Source organism: Gossypium hirsutum, chromosome D02, assembly GCF_007990345.1.
Source record: "Gossypium hirsutum isolate 1008001.06 chromosome D02, Gossypium_hirsutum_v2.1, whole genome shotgun sequence".
In the NCBI taxonomy this organism is placed as follows: domain Eukaryota; kingdom Viridiplantae; phylum Streptophyta; class Magnoliopsida; order Malvales; family Malvaceae; genus Gossypium; species Gossypium hirsutum.
The window spans coordinates 14815365-14834807 of NC_053438.1; the positions used below are offsets into that span (position 1 = coordinate 14815365).

Below are 19443 nucleotides of genomic sequence, written 5' to 3' on the forward strand. Positions count from 1 at the left end.
ATGATAACTAAAATTGCATTTTTGTGTTGTTAATAATTGATTTTAATATGTGACCATGCTTAGATTATAAAATGAGATGTTTGATAATTAGCTAATGATAAATAGTTATTATATGTTTGGTAAATGATGTGTAATGACATATATATATCTGAATAATTTTTAAAATATGCCAATGAAAGTAATATAATAGATTTAAGTTCAAAAGTGATTAAGATAAGTGTTCTGATGAGTTTTAAATTACTAAAATGGATTTGTAATAATTATCTATTCTGAACTGTGCTATGTTCGGTAATGCCTTGTAACCTAGTTCGGTGACGGATACGGGTTAGAGGTGTTACATTTTCTATAGAGCCGATGATCTGAGCTCCCAAAGCTTCGTGACCACCATTCTGCCGCTAAGCTGAGTCAAAGACTGTAGCAGCGACACAAAAATGATATAGACAAGTAGAGAAAGGAAGAGAATTTGGGACACGATATGAGGGAGAGAGGTCGATTGTTCGGGATCGACTCGTATACGCGACAAACAAAAACAAATAGATCAAATTAGACACAAATATTTTACGTGGAAAACTCCTCCAAAGAGGATAAATGCAACACCCTAAAATTTTTTAAATTTTAAATAATAATTGGGTTAAGTAAATTTATCCAGTTCAGTAGTTAGGTGTTTTGGATGAATGCTTAAAGTTGTGCTTGATTTCCTTCCTTTGAATTTTTATTGATTTTATCCCCACACTTAAGTAGTCACATGTGGGTTATCTTTTATTTTTGTTAGCTTGTTAGCAAGAATGAGCCTGTTGGTTCTATGGTTAAACATTCTTCTATCTAATTTGGTTCCAATTTTGAATATTGTAGTGCCCAAAATGAAATTAATTTTTGCTTCCTTCTTGTTATGTCGTCCAAAGCAGTAGAATGTGGGTTAAAATTCAAACTCCTATTTGATAGGATAGTAACAATCAAATTTAATAATATTTGATTTGATTTTTTTAAATAGTAAATTATCCCTAAAACATCTTCCTAGTGTCATCCAACTTCCCCACTACTCCAATTCACCCCATTTTCTATTTTTCCATTTTTGTTTCTTGCGTCCTTCTCTGGCATTTTCTTTCTTTTATTCTACTTTCCTTGTTTTCTTTCATCTTTCTTTACCATATTTCCTCTATTATCATCCCATTGGATATTGTTTTTATTTTTGTTAATTGTCGCCTGATTTCTGTAGTGCCGCCAATTCTATAGTGTTATTTTTTATGTCGTGTTTTTCGAACGAGGAGATTGTATTTTCATCTTGGTGCAAGTATTGTATCATAGGTACCTCTCCTCTATAATAAGGTTTTTATTCTCTTTTCTTGTGCAAGGTAGGTGATTTTAGTTATACAATAATCCTCGTTTTAATCGTTTTTGTGATTCTTTTAGGTGACGGTCGTGGAACGGGTAACTCACCAACGAACTAGGTGTTGTTAAACCATTGATTTTCTGTGTAAGTGACCAAATACCCTAATTAGGAGGTTGGTCTATGTGATTTTTGGTAAGGGTTGAATGCCCTAGTCTATTTGGCTGAATACTTCAATTAAGTATGAGTCAAATACTTGTTTCAGTTTCGGCGTTAGTTTGCTAATTGGGTTAACTGCGGATGTCGTATACATAAATTTGGATTACTGATGTTGTGTCGACATCCTAAAAGCAGTAAGGTGTGTATTTTATTCCGTATTTTCTGAAAAAGAACACGATAATCTAGATATTTTGTGAAAAATCAAAATGGGGAAAACAATGTCAAAGGACAGTGTGTTGGGCCATGTGCCCGGCCATGTGAGATATACGGGCGTATGAGCCACACGGTCTAGTTGAGGTAGGGTATGTAGGCCATACATTTTTTCCTGGTGGGCTGTATGCTCAACCATGTGAGACACACAGGCGTGTGAGCCACACGGTCTAGTTATGGTAGGGATGTGGGCCACACATTTTGGCCTAGTGGGCTGTGTGGGTCACACAGGCGTGTGGGCCCATTTTGAGTGGTCAGTTGGGCCCATGTTCGAGCCGAGTGTGAAATTTTAGACTCTGATTTGTAATATTTTGAATGCATGCTAAACCATGATATCTATAAACCTGTGTGTGTGTGTATCAGTATAAATATGTTTCTAATTAGTATAACTCTGAGTAAGCTAAAATATTATGTTTATGTTCTACTATTTGTTATGTATGAGTATATGTGAAATGATCACTTAGTATGATGTTTCATATGCATTGGGGGTAGGATATGATTATGTGATGGAGGAAGTTTGATTCTAGCAGATTATCTACACTATATAATTATAGCAGTATTCCCGCAATATAATTCTGGCAGCACAGCTTTATATTAATTGAGTGGCATACGACCACATTACGGTGTGATGGATGGATGAATTCTTGTAGCCTTATTTGGTGTGATTGGTTGGATAGAGTTGGTGTGTAGTGAATGGGGGTAGGACCTTCTGTATGACATTGCTATGCTAAGCATGTTATAATTTTTAATCTGTCTGTTTTGTTATGTGCATATGTGCATGGTTCTGTTATAAAATTCTATTTATATAGCTCACCTCATTCGCTTATCATTTCAGGTAACCCTCAGACTTAGGATTGGGCGGCGTTCGGAAGCTGAGACTAAGCATTCTCTCTTGAATTGGTTAAACTTTTTTTTAATTAAGCTTATTTGACTTTTATTTGGGGTTGTTTATCAGTTTTAGACACTTTTAAGATTTTTGGGTTTTACATGGTTTATTTGGTTTTATTAAGCATAACAGTATACTAAATGATTTTCGTAAAATAAAATTTGAATATCTGAAATTTTTCTGTTGCAAAATTTTAACCGTGAAAGCGAGTTTTTTTGGAAGTAACAAATAATGTTATTTACATGACAATTTTAATGATAACATATCCAAATTATTTGGAAAAGATGCACTTAGTATCTATCTCATTTTCTTTTTTCTTTTTTTTGAACAAAAAAACAACCACAAGGGTTAGAACCCTTATTAAGTAACATCATTAATAACAGCATTATGGATTTTCTTAGGATAACCATATCGAAAAACCAAGTTTTTGTTTCACTACACATTTTAGAACATATAAAATCTGCTACAGTATTACAAGACCGGTTTGTCCAAATTAACTCGGTGGACTTGAAATTGCTAAAAGCTTGTTTACACTCCTTAATCATCGCACCAACGCTACTGACATCCATACCCAGGTTGCGCATTTTGTTCACGAGGCCAGCGTGGTCGGTTTCAAAAAGTACCATGCCATTAATATTGAGTTGACACGCCAGCTCAATGCTTCTCTCAAACGTAATACACTTTACCCCATGGATTGACACCCTTTTAGCGATGAAACCCCTACTGCCCCAACATAAAATCATCATCGTCTCGAATGATCATGCCATACCCCATTTTGTTGACCTCAACTGTAGCATCTAAATTTATTTTGACAAAGCCCTTGGGAGGTTTTTCCCACTTCTTAATAATAACATTTTAAGAAAGTAAAAGTTCATTCAGAATATTATAGATGCAAAAGTCTTTGCTGAGATTGCTAGCTCTATCCCAAATACTCTACGCCTTATCATCTTTGCCCCTAATATAAAATTTTTTCTACTATTGCAACAATTCCATAACTTTGTCATCAAGTCGGCCATGGCTCTCTTGTCAAGAGTTCTCATCATATCTTCAAGGCAATCTATGCAATGATCATACTACCTTGACATGGTGCTCGTATCCCAATCGCCAATGGAAAGAAGTTCACGAGAAGTAGGACATTATTTGAGGAGAGCATGTATAAGTGTCTCAGCAGCAACCCCACATCTTGGACAACCCTGGTCAAAGCCACTATGGATGGACGCAATTTTAACATTCGTTGGAAGGAGTTCATGCCCCACACGCCAAGAGAACACACGAACCTTTGGCAAGGTGTCTAGTTTCCAAAGGGTTTTCCAAAAGAACCTGTGCGGACAAAAACCCAACTCCTTCAACAGGAGCTAAGAGTAAGCAAATTTCAATGTGAAGTATCAATGAGGATTATGAAACCATACAATTCTATCACTTTGGATCTCATGCCCAATGGGTAAACTACATATCCTATCCCCCTAATCTTTCCCGTACAGCTTGTAAACTTTATCAATATCCCAACGCCTATCATTCTCAATCTAAAACTTTTTTCTTGAAGGTTAAGCATATTAGAATTAAGGGTACCACCATTTAGTCTTCCATACCCCAGTTATCAACCTGAATGTTAATACAGTCACCGTTACCAACTTGCCAACCAAACCCATTCTTGAAGGTCTCCGCAGCAGCTACTATACTCGACCAAGTAAAAGAGGCTTTATAAATTCTTTTGGCATTAAAAATGTTACCATCGGGAAAATACTTTGAGGACAACACTTTAAACATAGAGTATTTTTGTTATAAATCCAAACTAGACGACCTAGAAGAGCAAGGTTGAACAGTCGTATGTCTCTTATGCCAAGGCCCCCTACCTTTTAGATAGTACAACGTCTTTCAATGGAGCATCAGCCAAAATTTTTTTTCTCCTTGCCAGACCACCACGTCTTGCTAGGCTTGGTTTGAAGGTCCTTGATCACACCCTTAAGAGCCAAGAAGATAGACAACGCTTATGTTGGAATGGATTGTAACACCGCCTTAATGAAGACTTCTTTGCCACCAAATGAAAGTAATCTTTTGGCCTAGCTATTTATCCTACATTTAAATCTATTAGTAATATCATTGAAGGCATCTTTTTTTTTACCTATAGGAAGGGAAAGTCCCAGGTATTTATCCAACTTCTCCATGACCTTCATGCCAAGGAGATCGCCAAATATTCTTCTTTGATCACTCGGAGTACTAGGACTAAACAACACCATTGATTTTTCAAAGTTTATCTCTTGTCGTGAAACAATGGCAAAATTCCAAAGAATATTAATAATGCAATCAACCTAACTTTTTTTGTTACGCACAAAAAGAAGCGCATCATCGGTGAAGAACAAATGATTGATCCTTGGGTCGTTTATGCTAGCACGGATACCTTTTAAAGAATTATTGTTTTGAGCATGAATAAGCATCCTCAAGAATGCTTCAATGCAAAATAAAAAACAAATACGGAGAAAGGGGTTCCCCTTGATGGAGACCCCTCTTAGGAAAAATTGTATCCGATAAAATATTATTGCATATGACCAAATATCTTACAAAACGAACACAGCCCATAATTTTGTCGATCCACTGATTTTCAAACCCCATTTTCAGCATGATCGCCTCAATGAAATTCCACTTTACTCGATTGTAAGCTTTACTCATATCAAGCTTGATAATGTATCCTTTGTTAGGGCTATTTTTAAAGCTTTGAAGGTAGTGAAGCAGCTCGTGCGCAATCAAAATGCTATCATGAATCATTCTTTTCGGGACAAAGGCGCTTTGATTTTGACTTGTACAATCGGAAAGGATGATTTTTAATCGATTGGCCAACACCTTGGCAATGATCTTATACATGAACCTACACAAACTAATAAGGCAGAAATTAGTAATATCACAAGGGTCCCAAATTTTAGGAATTAAAATAATCATAATTTCATTAAGAGAATAAATATTCTTATGTCCATTAAGAACATCCAGCCAAAAACGCGTGGTGTCATTTCCCACAATATCCCAACAATGCTTAAAGAAACTTCTAGAGAGACCATCGACTCTAGGGGCTTTATACTTAATATCTTGTAAGACTTCATTCTCAATATACTCCCTAGTAAGCCACAAGTTAGTATCCCTAGTAATGCACTCTCTGATATATCCCGTGTCATGGTTACTAATATCATTGTTGTTAGACCAAAAGAGGTTCCAAAAATAGCGTTTTGCCACATTACAAATATCATTGCTATCCGTAACCCAATTCACATTCCCATCTTTGAGTTTGTCAATATTGTTCTTCTTTAAATAGCCAGTGGCTTTTGCATAGAAGTACCTCTTGTTCCTGTCACCCTCCTTGAGCCATTGGGCCCAAGGTCTTTGCATTCAATATCTCTCCTCCTTCGTATAAAGATAGCCTAACCTACGATGAGACTCCTTCAACCTCTTTGCACTATCCTCTCTACTGGCCGAATCAATGATCATGTTAATATTATTCTCCAGCTTGCGAATATCCCTTTTCATTTTTCAAAATTTATTATGCTGCCATGGGACAAGGGTCTCATGAACCCTCTCTAGCTTGTCACCATAGTAAACCGCATCCTTCATCCAAGCATTACTAATAATTCTCTTAGCATCCCTCTATGTAGCCCAGCAATCATCAAAGCGAAAGCACAACCTGTGATCTTTGGGGTCACTTTTAAGTTTATGGCCCCACATATCAAAGAGAACAGCATCATGATCGGACTGAGTTTGCATCATGACACTAGTAGCAATAAAGGGTACTTCTCCACTATGGAAATCGACGTTAAAAATCTATCTAATCTCTCCTTAATCAAGCTGTCCCCACCCCTGTTGTTAACCCAAGTAAACCATCCACGATCCGGCTTAATATCCACAAGATCCAAGTCATCCAATATGTCTTTGAACTAGTTAATTTGCGCCCTCACAATCCTATGACCTTCCTCTTTCTCGGCTTCATTCAACATGGCATTAAAGTCCCCCCACCACCCACTCCTCATTAACTGAAGCACCCACCCTACATAACATGTCCTTAGATCTACTTCTAACATTAGGGTTGGCATGCCTATAAAACCTAGTGACACCAATATTACTATGATTATCCAACTTAACAATGGAGTCAATATGGTGCTTAGAGTAACTTTGAATGGTGACGTTCGCGCCTTCATTCCACATCATCGCAAGACCCCCTCTACGACCCTCAAAACTCACTGCAAGCCCATTTTGCATCATGCACTTAGTTTGAACCCGTTGAAAGTCATTAGGATTAATTTTAGTTTCACAAAGGGATATAAGATCGGAGTTGTAAGCAACAAGGAGTTGCTTGAGTTCCCAAACTATCGCAGGGTTCCCCAATCCAAGACAGTTCCAGCTTAGGAACTTCATTGATCCTGGTAGGACTGTTCGCCAGCCGCTGCCTTAGAAGGTGCTCAGCAATCCATTAATTTCCTTCGAACAATTCTGCCTGGACTTTCTTCTGTTAGCTCCCTGTTACTTCCCCGTATTGTATTTCTTTTTGTCTTCATTTTCCCTATCCCTTCGCAAGTTACTCTCATGGGCCATTTTCCTTATTGAGTGCTCAACTTGACTCATCTTCAACATTTATTACCCTTTCTGTTTCCACTTGTTCTTTTAGTTCATTCACCTCCAACGTTTCTTCTATCATCCCTTTAGCACTTTTACTCTCCTTATTATTTGTAATTGTAACAACCCGTTTTCAGTGAAATCGGAACAGTGGTTTTGAGACCACAAATTCGAAGTCAAAAAATTTATTTTAATATTATTTTAATTTCTACAGCATGATAATATGATAGTATAAAAATTTCGTTAAGAAATTTTATCGTTTGTATGCTCAATTTGTGAAAAAAGACTAAGTTGTGTAAAGTGCGAAAGTTGTGTTCTATTAGCTAAAGGTGTTAAATGGCTATAGAACATTATAGTGGAGGTCCTTGTATGGTAATTAGACCATTAAAGGTGATAGTGGATGTGCATGGCTTGGTAATTCAGTGATTTTTAAAGTTAGGTAAGGATAAAACGATAATTAGGTAATAAAAACAAAATTAAATAATATAAGAAAAAATAGGCCATCATCTTTGTGTTGCTTCCACCGAAAATTACAGCAAAAAAAAGTCTTTGAAAAGCTTGAAAATTTGCAAAGAAAATCCCTTGCATGTAGGTGATCCTTTGTCCCGTTTTGTTGATTTTTATGTTTTTGGGATAGTTGTAACTTAATCTAGCTAAATAGGGGACTAATTTGCAATATGGTTGAAAGTCTAAGGTTTTTCCATGAGAATATTTTAGTTTTTTTTGAAGTTTAATGGAAGAAAATGAATCCTTATTGTTAATTAAACAACTTTTGTGAAGAGATTTGTAATGAAATTGTCAAATAGGTATTAAATTGTGAAATATGAAAATTGTGTGATAAATGTGTGAATTTATGGAATATATGGGCTGCTATAAGACATATAAAATTCGACTAGGCTTAGGTGTGGATGAAATTTCATGAATTTCATTTTATGAGCATAGGGACTAAATTGTAAAAAAGTCAAAAGTATAGGGTCAAAATGGTAATTTTGCTATAACATGAATTTTGGAGCGAATTGAATAGAATGATGATTAAATTGGTTAAATTTGATTGTATAGATCAAGAAAAACAACGTACAGAATTAGATCAGGGGAAAGATAAAGTCGTGGATTAAACGATCATATTTTCTTCGTATGAGTTTAAGGTAAGTTCATGCAATTAAATTGCATATTTATATGCTTTAATAGAAATATATGTATGTGAATGATAGAATTATTATGTATAATTATCGAGCGTATAACTGACAGCATACGAAGAATATTAAGCCCTGTTTGAACCTTAGGAATTTCGTAGGATACAAATGACATGTCATTAGGGTTACCGATTCCAGCTCATATGAGCTTACCGATACTCAGCTCGCATGAGCATACATGTACAAGAATTGATGGATTACAGTTTAGTACACCTCAGGTGTACCACCCGCGTATCTAACGATATTCTAAATGGTTCAACGGGCATAGTGTTATTACGAGATTATACAAGTTCGATATGAACTGGTACATGCATTTACATGGAAATAATCTATGTATGATATACGGATACACGGTATAGATGTTACATATACATGGAATTTAATAATTGTTGAATTCATACATGATTTCTTAGTTTTTATATGAATACATGACTAACTTGAGAAATGGTTATGTGATAGGTTTTGGCCAAATTGAATTGTGTTATGATTTAGGTTACTTACCTAAATTTGGGGTTAAATGGTAAGTTTAATTCTGTGTTATACGAACTTACTAAGCTTAATTGCTTACTCTGTTTATTTTTTCGTGTTTTATAGTGTTTCAAAAGCTCGTTTGGATTGGAAGTTGTCGGAGATCGCATCACACTATCAAACATTATTTTGGTACTTTTGACTTTACATTTTGGGTTAAATGGCATGTATAGGTCTTTTTGGCTAATGGAAGCCTATATGTCTAATTGTGTTTTAGCTATTTGATTTGGCTTGTTTTGTGGACATATCTTTTGATTCGTAAATATGTAAATAGCATTATAGTATATGATGTATGGTTGCTATGTAAATGACTTGGTTGTGAATTGGTATTTTGGGTACCAAATGGTTAAGATTTATAAATGGCATACATGTTAAGTTTTAGGCACAAAGTTTGCATATATGTGTTTGACCAATTAGGTATATTTGGAGACATAGTTTGCATGATTATTGAGTGGCCATTTGAGGTGCCTATATGTATCATGGTAGTATGTGATATTATTACATGTTATTAACTTGACATTGGTTGGTTTTGAATGCCTATTTATGCCATGTTTATATGCATATTGATGTGTGTAGGTTGGTACCAATTTGGGTGAGAAATATGGCTTGAAAAATGGTCTATTTTTGTCCACACGGACAGAGACACGGGCGTGTATCTCAGCCGTGGGTCCCCTGTAGCTTTCTTAGAATCAAGTCCGTAGCTTCACACGGCCTAGCAAACGGTCGTGTGGCACAAGTCAGTATACCCTCCAGTTTTCACACGGACGTGTGAGGCCATTTCGAAGGGTACACGGCCTAACACACGAGCGTGTGGTCTGGCCTTGTGACCCAAGTCAATATGCTCACTAGTTTGGACACAAGTTAGGGCACAGGCAAGGACACGGGCGTGTGGCCCCATTTCGAATATCCACACGGCCTAAGACACGGGCGTGTGTCTCCTGCACTTTTAAAATTTTTCATGTTTTTCCTAAAAATTTCTTGAGTACTCAGTTTAGTCCCGAACCATTTTTAATATTTATTTTGGGCTTCGAGGGCTCGTATTAAGGACTATATGAATGAAAGCGAGTGGTTTTTGTTTTGAATGAGAAATAAATATGAAATGTATGATTGTTTGATTTATAAGTCCGGTAATGCTCCGTAACCCTGTTTAAACGTTGAATACGGGATAGGGGTGTTACAATAATAATTTCTATTCCATTTCTCCATGGTCCACAATTCTGGTTGGTAACACCTAGGGGGCCTCTTAACCAATTCCGATATTGGAAATCGGTTTTGTTTGACTTACTATTATCCACCTTCTTACCACGTTTTTTAATTGAGTGACCGATAAGGCCACAAATAGAGCAAAACCTTGGCAGTCGCTCGTATCGAATAGCACAAACGAACTCAACTCCTTCATTGTTAATTTAGTGGACAACCCTAAGCAGCGGTTTGTGGACATCAATTATAACCCTAAGCCGCATGTATTCTGTCCATCCACCATCTCTATCACGCCAATCTATGGCTAGCACTTCCCCAATCGCATTGCCAACCTCCATAGCCATCTGCCTATCCATAAACTCCAGCGGTATATTCGAAACTCTTACCCAGAACTGTGAACGATTAAAGGCATACTCTTCCGTACTTTTTATCTTTAACGTAGGGAACCATATTGAACAAGCACTGGTAAAACAGCCAAGGGGAAAGGTTTAGAATCCTCTTTCTATCGTCCTCGTTGCCAAACTTCACCAAAATGGCTCCTTCTTTTAGAGACACGAAGTTGACTTCCTCCTTGGTGAACCAGAGTGTCTTAAACACCCGGTATATAGCCTCTCTATTAACTTTCTCCTCTGCCATCAATTTCCCAATGGCCCAGGTTTCAAATCCTTGCGAGCTAGTAGATCCAACCTTTGTACTTACAACCCTCATTGCTTCTTCCTCTGAGAAATTTAATTTCGCCAAAAGTTCGTTAATGTCTTCTTCTATCGTAGCCACCTTCGAATATGCCAAGAAGAAGGCAAGAAAACACGATCCGAGATCGCACCTTGAGAACAATTGCTCCAGCGAGAAATCTGCAAGGTAACAGGACAACGTAAACAAGCGCAGCAGCAACCCAAGAAAACTAAAAGTGTCGAAAAAACAAAGTCCCACAACAAGAATCACCTTCCAAGAAAACTCCAGACGGAGCTCGAGTCACAAACAAAACGACGGGGCGCCAGAATATAAAATAAGAATAACGGAACAGAGAACAGGAAGATGAACACCACCAAGAACCTAACTGATACTAAACAACAGAAGGAAAAAGGAGAAAATCCAAAAGAAAACCTACTATAACAAAAGACGTTAAAAGCAATACTTAAAACACAGAAATATACTATCTAAATGAAATGACGATCCAACTTATTCTTATCGTTGAAAAGTCAAAAAGAAGATGCATAAATGTTGTACCATGCAAACAATGCAATCATGCATGAAAGACGTACGAAAACATGCACTACAACGTTAATTCTTAATAGAAATGGTTAAAAAATGCAAAGAAACGACAAAACCTTTAGCAATATCGATGATCTTTCCCATCCCTCAGGGCCTAAATCAGGCTAAAAGGTTCACAGCCACCCACGTATGCACCGTCCGTACCCCTCGGATGGCACGCCACCGCTACTAACGCAAACCCCACCGAAAACGCAGGGATATTCACCATAGACAACCATCCGGTTATTCTTTAACAAAGAATAAATATGGGCACAAAACCAAAAAAACAAGAACGACATCTATCTCATTTTCTAAACAACAAAACAAAGTCAGGTTTTCGCAAAATCATCCAAACAAGATTAGGTTGTGTTTTGAAAGCAAGTGATCAAAGTTTTGTGATGTTAATGCGAACTCCAGTATGTGGTTATAACATTTAAGCCGAGTTTAAGGTGTAAAAAAAATCACGAACAAAGAAAATTTCACTAATGTGGCAAACTAACAAAAAGTACAAGATAGAGAAAATAAACCTAAAAGAGCAAAACCTAAAACCCGAATACAAAGCTCTCTCAAAATCTCTTCCCAAAACTCTTCATCAAATTTCACATAGGAGATACTCTATGAATTCACTAAAAATGTTAAATAGACTAAATTCAGAGTTCTAATATAACTAAAATATCCTAAATTAATCAAGGTTCAACTGGTAAAAAATAGTAGAATTTAATTGGGAGAACAAACCCAATATTTGTGGGAACACATCATCACGTCAACATTATTAACGATCAGATTGGTCAACTAATTGTTTCCATTAATAGAAGGGTCTATTTGATTTTTTTTTTTTTTGCTCATTAAGAACTTAATAGAGTGTATTTTTTTAAGGGTTCAATTAATTTTTTTTTTTACTTTTTACAAAGGATTTTTTTACCCTTAAACTTAATATAATTTTAGTTGGAGTAATAAAATTAAAGTGTTAAAATTTGATGTGTTAGGTTCAAATCTCATTATTTATAAATTTATTTAAGGTTTAAATTAATTTTTATATAAATAGATAAAATACTCTATTATAATAATAATTACTACTATAATAATTATTACTCTTAAAATAAAAGGTTATTTTAATCATTTTCTAATCAAAGTAGTATTTAGTTGGCTAATAATATCAATTTATAATTAAAATTTAAATATAATATAGATAAATTGAGCTATGGATAAAATTTTTAGTGATTACTATCATTTTAAATATATCGGAATTATTATTAAAGAATTATAAAAATTGATTTTATGAAGAATCAATTATAAATATAATAGTTTATTATAAAATAAATTTTAATATAGAAAAGAAGCACTACACCAAAACAGGTCTTTAGCGGCGTTTTTTTAGGCCTTTAGCGGCGCTTTTTAACGTCACTAAAGGTATTTGCGGCGCTTCCAGAAGCGCCGCAAAAAAGGCCGCTAATAAAAATGTCACAAACGTTTGCAGCGTTTACAAACAAAAACGCCGCTAAAGAACATGTTCTTTAGCAGCGTTTATTCTTAAGCGCTGCTAAAGAACATGGTCTTTAGCGGCATTTTCTTCTAAGCGCCGCTAAAGAACATGGTCTTTAGCGGCATTTTTTTCTAAGCGTCACTAAAGAACATTATCTTTAACGCTTTTATACAAAAACGCCACTATTTTTGGGATTTTTTTATATTAAAATTTTCATTTTTTCAGCCCTCCTGTAGTAACAAATCAAAAGCAACCAGATTTAAACTAGCCAAAAGCAATAAATTTATATAATATTTCAAATTAAACGAATAAAATAATATTAATATCAATAAATAAAAGTGAATTCATAGTATTTTAGTAAAAATGTTAAATGTTAAAATGATAAAAATATTTATGTCATACACTATGAAGGCGGAAGTTGCAACTGAAACATCTTCATCATAATCTGAAGCTGCTGCTGGAGTTCGTCGTACTTTTTGTTCTGCTCTGCTTCTCTCGCTGCAGCCTCCGCTTCCCTCGCTGTAGCTGCTGCTTCCCTCGCTGCCGCCTCTGCTTTAAGTTGTAGCTAGAGTTCTTCATATTTCCTTTGAACCTCAACTGTGGTCGCTTGCATCTGAGCCATCTGGTCTTTCAACCTCTGAACTTCAGCTTGAGCCTGACTCCCCGAAGCCATGTATTAGTGGGAGCTGGATCCAAAATATTGGGTTGGGCTAACAAAAGATCCTTGAAATCGAACCCGACCAGACCTTTCAGGACCCAAAACTTCAGTAATAATCTGGTTATCAATGTCTTCAGGATGAACAGAACTATCACTAGAAGCAATCGCTTCGTACTCCGCCTTTTTATCCTTTAATTTTTCCTAACAAATAAATCACATAGTTAGGAACGCAATATTATATATTAAAAAACATATGCAACATAACAATAGTCGCATTACAAGCAATGAATTAAACCATTAGAAAATAAACACTATAAATAACTAAAATAAGTCAAATCGTATTAAGTAAACGTACCATTATTTCACCAGCTTCAGGAGTCATAGGAGATCACTACACCAAAATAGGCTTTTAGCGGCGTATTTAGCGGCGTTTTAATAACAAACGCCGCTAAAGATAGATCATTAGCGGTGCTTAATTGAAAACGCCACTGAAAATAAGATTAGTGGCGCTTTTGCTAAAGCGCCGCAAAAAACTAAGCACAACGACGCCGTTTTCTAAGCTTCTGGGGGGTTTATCGGCGTTTTTAATAATGCACCGCTAATGCAGGGTTTAGCGGCATTTTATGGAAGCACCGCAAAAAAATTAAACCCAACGACACCGTTTTCTTTGCTTTCGGGGGTTTAGCGGCGTTTTTAGTAAAGCGTCGCTAATGCTGGGTTTTTAGCGGCGCTTTTATGAAAGCGCCGCAAAAAAAATTAAACCCAACGACACCGTTTTCTTAGCTTTCAGGGGTTTAGCAGCGTTTTTAATAAAGCGCCGCTAATGCTCAGGGATTTAAATAAATTTATTTAAAATATTTTTAAAGTTTTTTGGATACATTACTGATTTTTTTACTTTATATATTAAATAATTTCTTATATAATCATAAAAAAGGTAGTATTAATTTTAAAATATTGAATTAATTATCATTATAGTATATGGTTTAGAGTTTAATGAGTAGGTCGGGGTATGGATTTAAGGTTTGGGAATTAAGGTTCAAGGTTTTGTGGTTTAAGGGTTAGGTGTTATGATTTAGGGGTTAAGGAGATTTAGGGGTTATGCTTTAAGGGGTTATGGGGATATATTTAGGGTTTGGTTTTATAGTTTAGGGTTTAAGGGTTATGCTTTAAGGTTTATGGTTTAAGATTTAAGAGTTACAATTTAAGGTTTATGGATTATGGGTTTAGTGATTATGTTTTATGGTTTCGGGTTTAAGTGCTGGGGTTTAAAGTTTAGGGGTAACTGGGATTAGTGTTTAGGGTGTATAATTTTGGGGTTTAGTGTTTCGGGGTTTTGATTAATTAGTGTTTTTAATGAAGCGTTTTTCACCCTTACTAATTGTAGGGTTCTTACAATGTCATATGTTCGTGCTCTTGTTTGAAGACAGGCGCAGACACGAATACTAGTTGAACTAAAATCAAGATCAGTCAAGGGAATAGAATTATATATATATATCGATCCTTTCTATTAACCAATATTCATGAACTTCTATTTCGGATTGTTTTGATCCTTCTAATTTTTTTCGATTCTATCGTAACATCATAAACTTTGCCTTCTTAATTTAATACAAAAAATTACATAATATTCTTCAGAAGGAAGACATATATCTAGCTCGAGTTTTGATATTATTTAAAATTATTTTCATGTACACAATTATAATTAAAATTTTACATATTAAATATATAGCGTGGAACAGAACAAATTTAATTTAAATTTATTTAAGAAATAATTAAACCTTTCAAATATAGAAACAAATTTCATACTAAAGGAATTATGTTGTCATAAAAACGGTGCCGTTCAATAGGCTTATTTAGTGGCGTTTTCAGAGAAACGCCGCAATATGTAGACCTATAGCGGCGCAATACAGAAAAACGCCACAAAAAGATAAGATATTTTAATGAAAACGGCGCCGTGTTTATCAAAACGGCTGTGTTTTGTGTGTATCCAGCGGCGTTTTTAGTTAAACGCCGCAAACATTTATTGCAGAGAGTAAGACGCCGTCGTTTTGGTCTCCTACATTTTCTCCCTCGTTCTAATTCTATTTTTATCTAAACGACGTCGTGTTAGTGGCTTCACAAGTGGCGTTTTTGGTGAAACGCCGTAAATGTGCAGGATTTAGAGGTGCAATGTCAAAAACGCTGCAATTCCTTGTGTTGTATTAATGCAAACGTCATTTTCTATTAACCCAAATGCGGCCGTTTTGGAGGTTCTCTAGTGGCATTTTGGATTAAACGCCGCAGTAGGTAGGAATTTAGCGGCGTTTCTAATAAACGCCGCAATAGTTTATTTCTATTACTCAAACGTCATCATTTTTCTGTCCTCTATTTTGCCCTTACCCTGAATCTATTTTCAGCAAAACGGCGCCGTGTTGATAGCTTCTTTAGTGGCGTTTTTGGTCAAACGCCGTAAATGCTGCAGGATTTAGAGGCGCAATGTCAAAAACGCCGAAATTCCTTGTGTTGTATTAATGAAAACGTCACCGTTTTTGTGGGTTTTTAGTGGCGTTTGTTTTTAAACGCCACAATTGCCATGGATTAAGCGGCGCGTCTAGTTAAACGCCACAAGGGTTTATTTCATTTAGCAAAACGTCGTCGTTTGCTTCCCCTCCGTTTTCCTCTTACTCTGATTTTTATTTCCCCCTTCTTCCCCAGCAGACTTTCGACATTCATTTCCCCAGCAGCCCTAATTAGTTCCCCAAACTTTAAGATTTTTAGAGAATTCCCCCTGAAATCCCTAAGTTCACCCGAAAATCGGTAGCCCAACGAGTTTCCCGAAATTGGCAACCTTGAAATCGCCAGCTTAGAGGTTTGTTCTCTTGCCGATGGTAGTTCAAGGGTTTTCATTTTTCACATATTTCAGCATTTTCATCTATATTTATTCGTGAAATGCAGTAGTTTTCACATATTTTAGTTTTCACATTATTCTTTTTTTCGTAGAGTTTAAGTTTTAAACATACAATTCAGTTTTTATTCTACCTAGCCGACTGATGAGGGTCGTCGTATTTAGTTGAGAAATAGCCACTGAAGTGACAAGTAGCCATTGAAATAAGAAAATTCAAACTAGGGTTAAGAAAGTAAGAACATTTTTAGGTATTAATACGGTAAATTCAAATTAGGGTTAAGAAAGTAAGAACATTTTTAGGTAATGATATCCATAACCTTAACCATTTCGATCAGACAATGAAAATGGTTTTAAGAGAAGAATTCTTCTCTGTAAACATAGTACGTTACTACCTTGGTTAATCATTTATTTCTTTTCTGTCGAAAATAGCTCAGGATGAGGGGTAGGTTATTGATGTTGAGATTCATTCTCAAAACCTATTGATTCACATCTATTACTGTTTGCTATGGCAGGGCAACTATACATACTATTACAAAAATCCAGTAGTGGCAAGGAACGGAACACTACAGCACTGTTCAAAATTTGTAAGTTCAAATTACATTCTGAGCAAAGTAATATTTTTGGTATAAATCTTCTTTCAGCCTCTTTATTAGGCTGAACTTTGAGATTCAATCTTTTTTTTTTTGATTCTTTTGCTTTTATTGTCTAGATTAATGATAACATTTGTTGTTGAAGTATGGACTTATTAGTCACTGCACAGTTAATCATATGGACTTACTGCCGATTCAGAAATTTGATCAAGTTTAGTTATTGTATTTTTAAAATTTTTAAACTGTAATATAGTGGTAAGTAAATCTATAAACTAAAAAGGTCTGACTTTTTGTGAATATTACATGGAAATAGCAAGATGATTTTTGAAAAATTTTTCTTTTGGGGCTCTGGTTTTGTATACATGTAATTGGTTTTTGTTATTTTCCTCTAGCTTATGTTTCATTTTACTTATTTTACAATTGCCATGTACTTTTCTGACTTATTTTTTTATTATCATCCATCAACGATTGCTATATATGTTGAGCAAAATAGAAGCAATTTAATAAATTTAATAAATTGGATTAAAATTTTGTATTTTAAAATTATTCGAAATTTCGGAACTATACGTTACATTCAATTGGTACAAATTAATCCAATTTCTTTTCACATTTCAGTTTCATTGATATCAAATATGGTTAACTGTTGTATACATATTATTCCATATAACAAGTAAATTATTTCGAAAATGAAGGTTATTTATGTCTAAATAATATAAACATTTGGTTAAAGCCCGTATAGTTTGCAAATATTTATATGTTTTCCTCCAAAACAATTTTTTTTCCTTTAGTTGCTATTTTAATCACCGAAATTTAGTTTGTTTTGTTTTCTTTTATTTAATTTGAATCATGGAAAAAAAATTCAAACTTTTAATTTATTTTTAAGTTTAATTTTAGATAACTTACAAAAATTTAGTATATAACTTAATACATAATAACACAATACATAATTGGTATATAAGCTTGCATAACTTACATAATACATAATAACATAATACATAACTTATATATAAGCTTGTATAACTTACATAATAACTTCCGTAACTTATATATAATCTGATAATACATTACATAATACATAATAACATAATACATAACTTATATTATAATCTTGCATAACTTACATAATAACTTACATATATTCATTTACGTATGTAAGCTATATTTAAATTTTATTAATAATAAATTTATAACTTAAATAAGTATTACTATTTTTTAATATTGTACATATATTCATTTACGTATGTAAGCTATATTTAAATTTTATTAATAATAAATTTATAACTTAAATAAGTATTACTATTTTTTTAATATTATACATATATTCATTTACGTATGTAAGCTATATTTAAATTTTATTAATAATAAATTTATAACTTAAATAAGTATTACTATTTTTTTAATATTATACATATATTCATTTACATAACACATAACTTACATAACCTACTTAATATATAACTTGCATAACTTAAATAAGTTACGTAATAATACATAATACACAACTTACATGCGTAAATAATACAGAGCTTACATAACTTACATACCCTACATAAATTAAATAAGTTACATAATAATACATACCCTACATAAATTAAATAAGTTACATAATAATACATACCCTACATAACTTACATAAGACATAACTTTCATAATACACAACTTACGCAACTTACATAAGACATAACTTACATGTGTAAATAATACATATTTTACATAACTTACATAAGACATAACTTACATAAGTTTCATAATACACATCTTACGCAACTTACACAACTTACATAACTTACATAATGTATATCTTGTTGTCAAATCCTAAAACCATGCAATTTATTGTCAACGTCAGACTTCAAGAATTAAGAAATGGACCGGTCTTGGATGAATTTGTCAAGGGTAAGCGACGGTTATCGAAATGGGGTGCAGAGTTTTCTAAATTTTGCATTTCAATATGCAAGCCAAGAGAACATGATTCTTTGCCCGTGTAAGATGTGTGTCAACATAAACTGACATTATCGTGAGGTTGTATACGAGCATCTAATTGTTGATGGGTTTGTTAAGGGTTATAAGCAATGGCTTTTTTATGGAGAATGCCCTAGAAGTACTTCCTCTTCAACGATGGATGTATCTTATCCTGGGACTGCTTACCATCAGTCTGGTACAGGGGATGACATGGAAGGTATGTTGCGGGATGCATTTAATATGCACAATCATGGTGTGCAATCGTTCCCAGGGGATTTTATGGCATATGATGATTGTAACATCGGTGGAACTGCTTTTACCGAACACGGAAGATGTGTACCTCATGAAGAGCCAAATGGAGAAGCGGCGAAGTTCTACGCTCTACTTAATGACATGAACGAAGAACTGTATGAGGGATCAAAATTTTCAAAAATGGCCTTCTGTGTTCGTCTTTTTCAGTTAAAA

The 19443-nt window shown here is 34.6% G+C and overlaps 1 protein-coding gene across 2 annotated transcripts; it reads right to left on the reverse strand.

Moving 5' to 3' along the window:
• Positions 1-10038: 10038 nt before the first annotated feature.
• On the reverse strand, positions 10039-11992 carry LOC121214637 (uncharacterized). Of its 2 annotated transcripts, none has more exons than XR_005910219.1 (2): positions 11099-11992; positions 10039-11007 (listed from the first exon to the last, which is right to left on the reverse strand). XR_005910219.1 is itself a non-coding variant. In XM_041088482.1 (2 exons), exons 1-2 carry the CDS (start codon positions 11510-11512, stop codon positions 10559-10561), a joined length of 477 nt encoding a protein of 158 aa, XP_040944416.1. In that variant the 5' UTR covers positions 11513-11992; the 3' UTR covers positions 10039-10558. The 2 variants fall into 2 exon arrangements, 1 of the variants encoding a protein (XP_040944416.1); XM_041088482.1 differs by having other exon boundaries at positions 11485-11992.
• Between the last annotated feature and the right edge of the window lie 7451 nt (positions 11993-19443).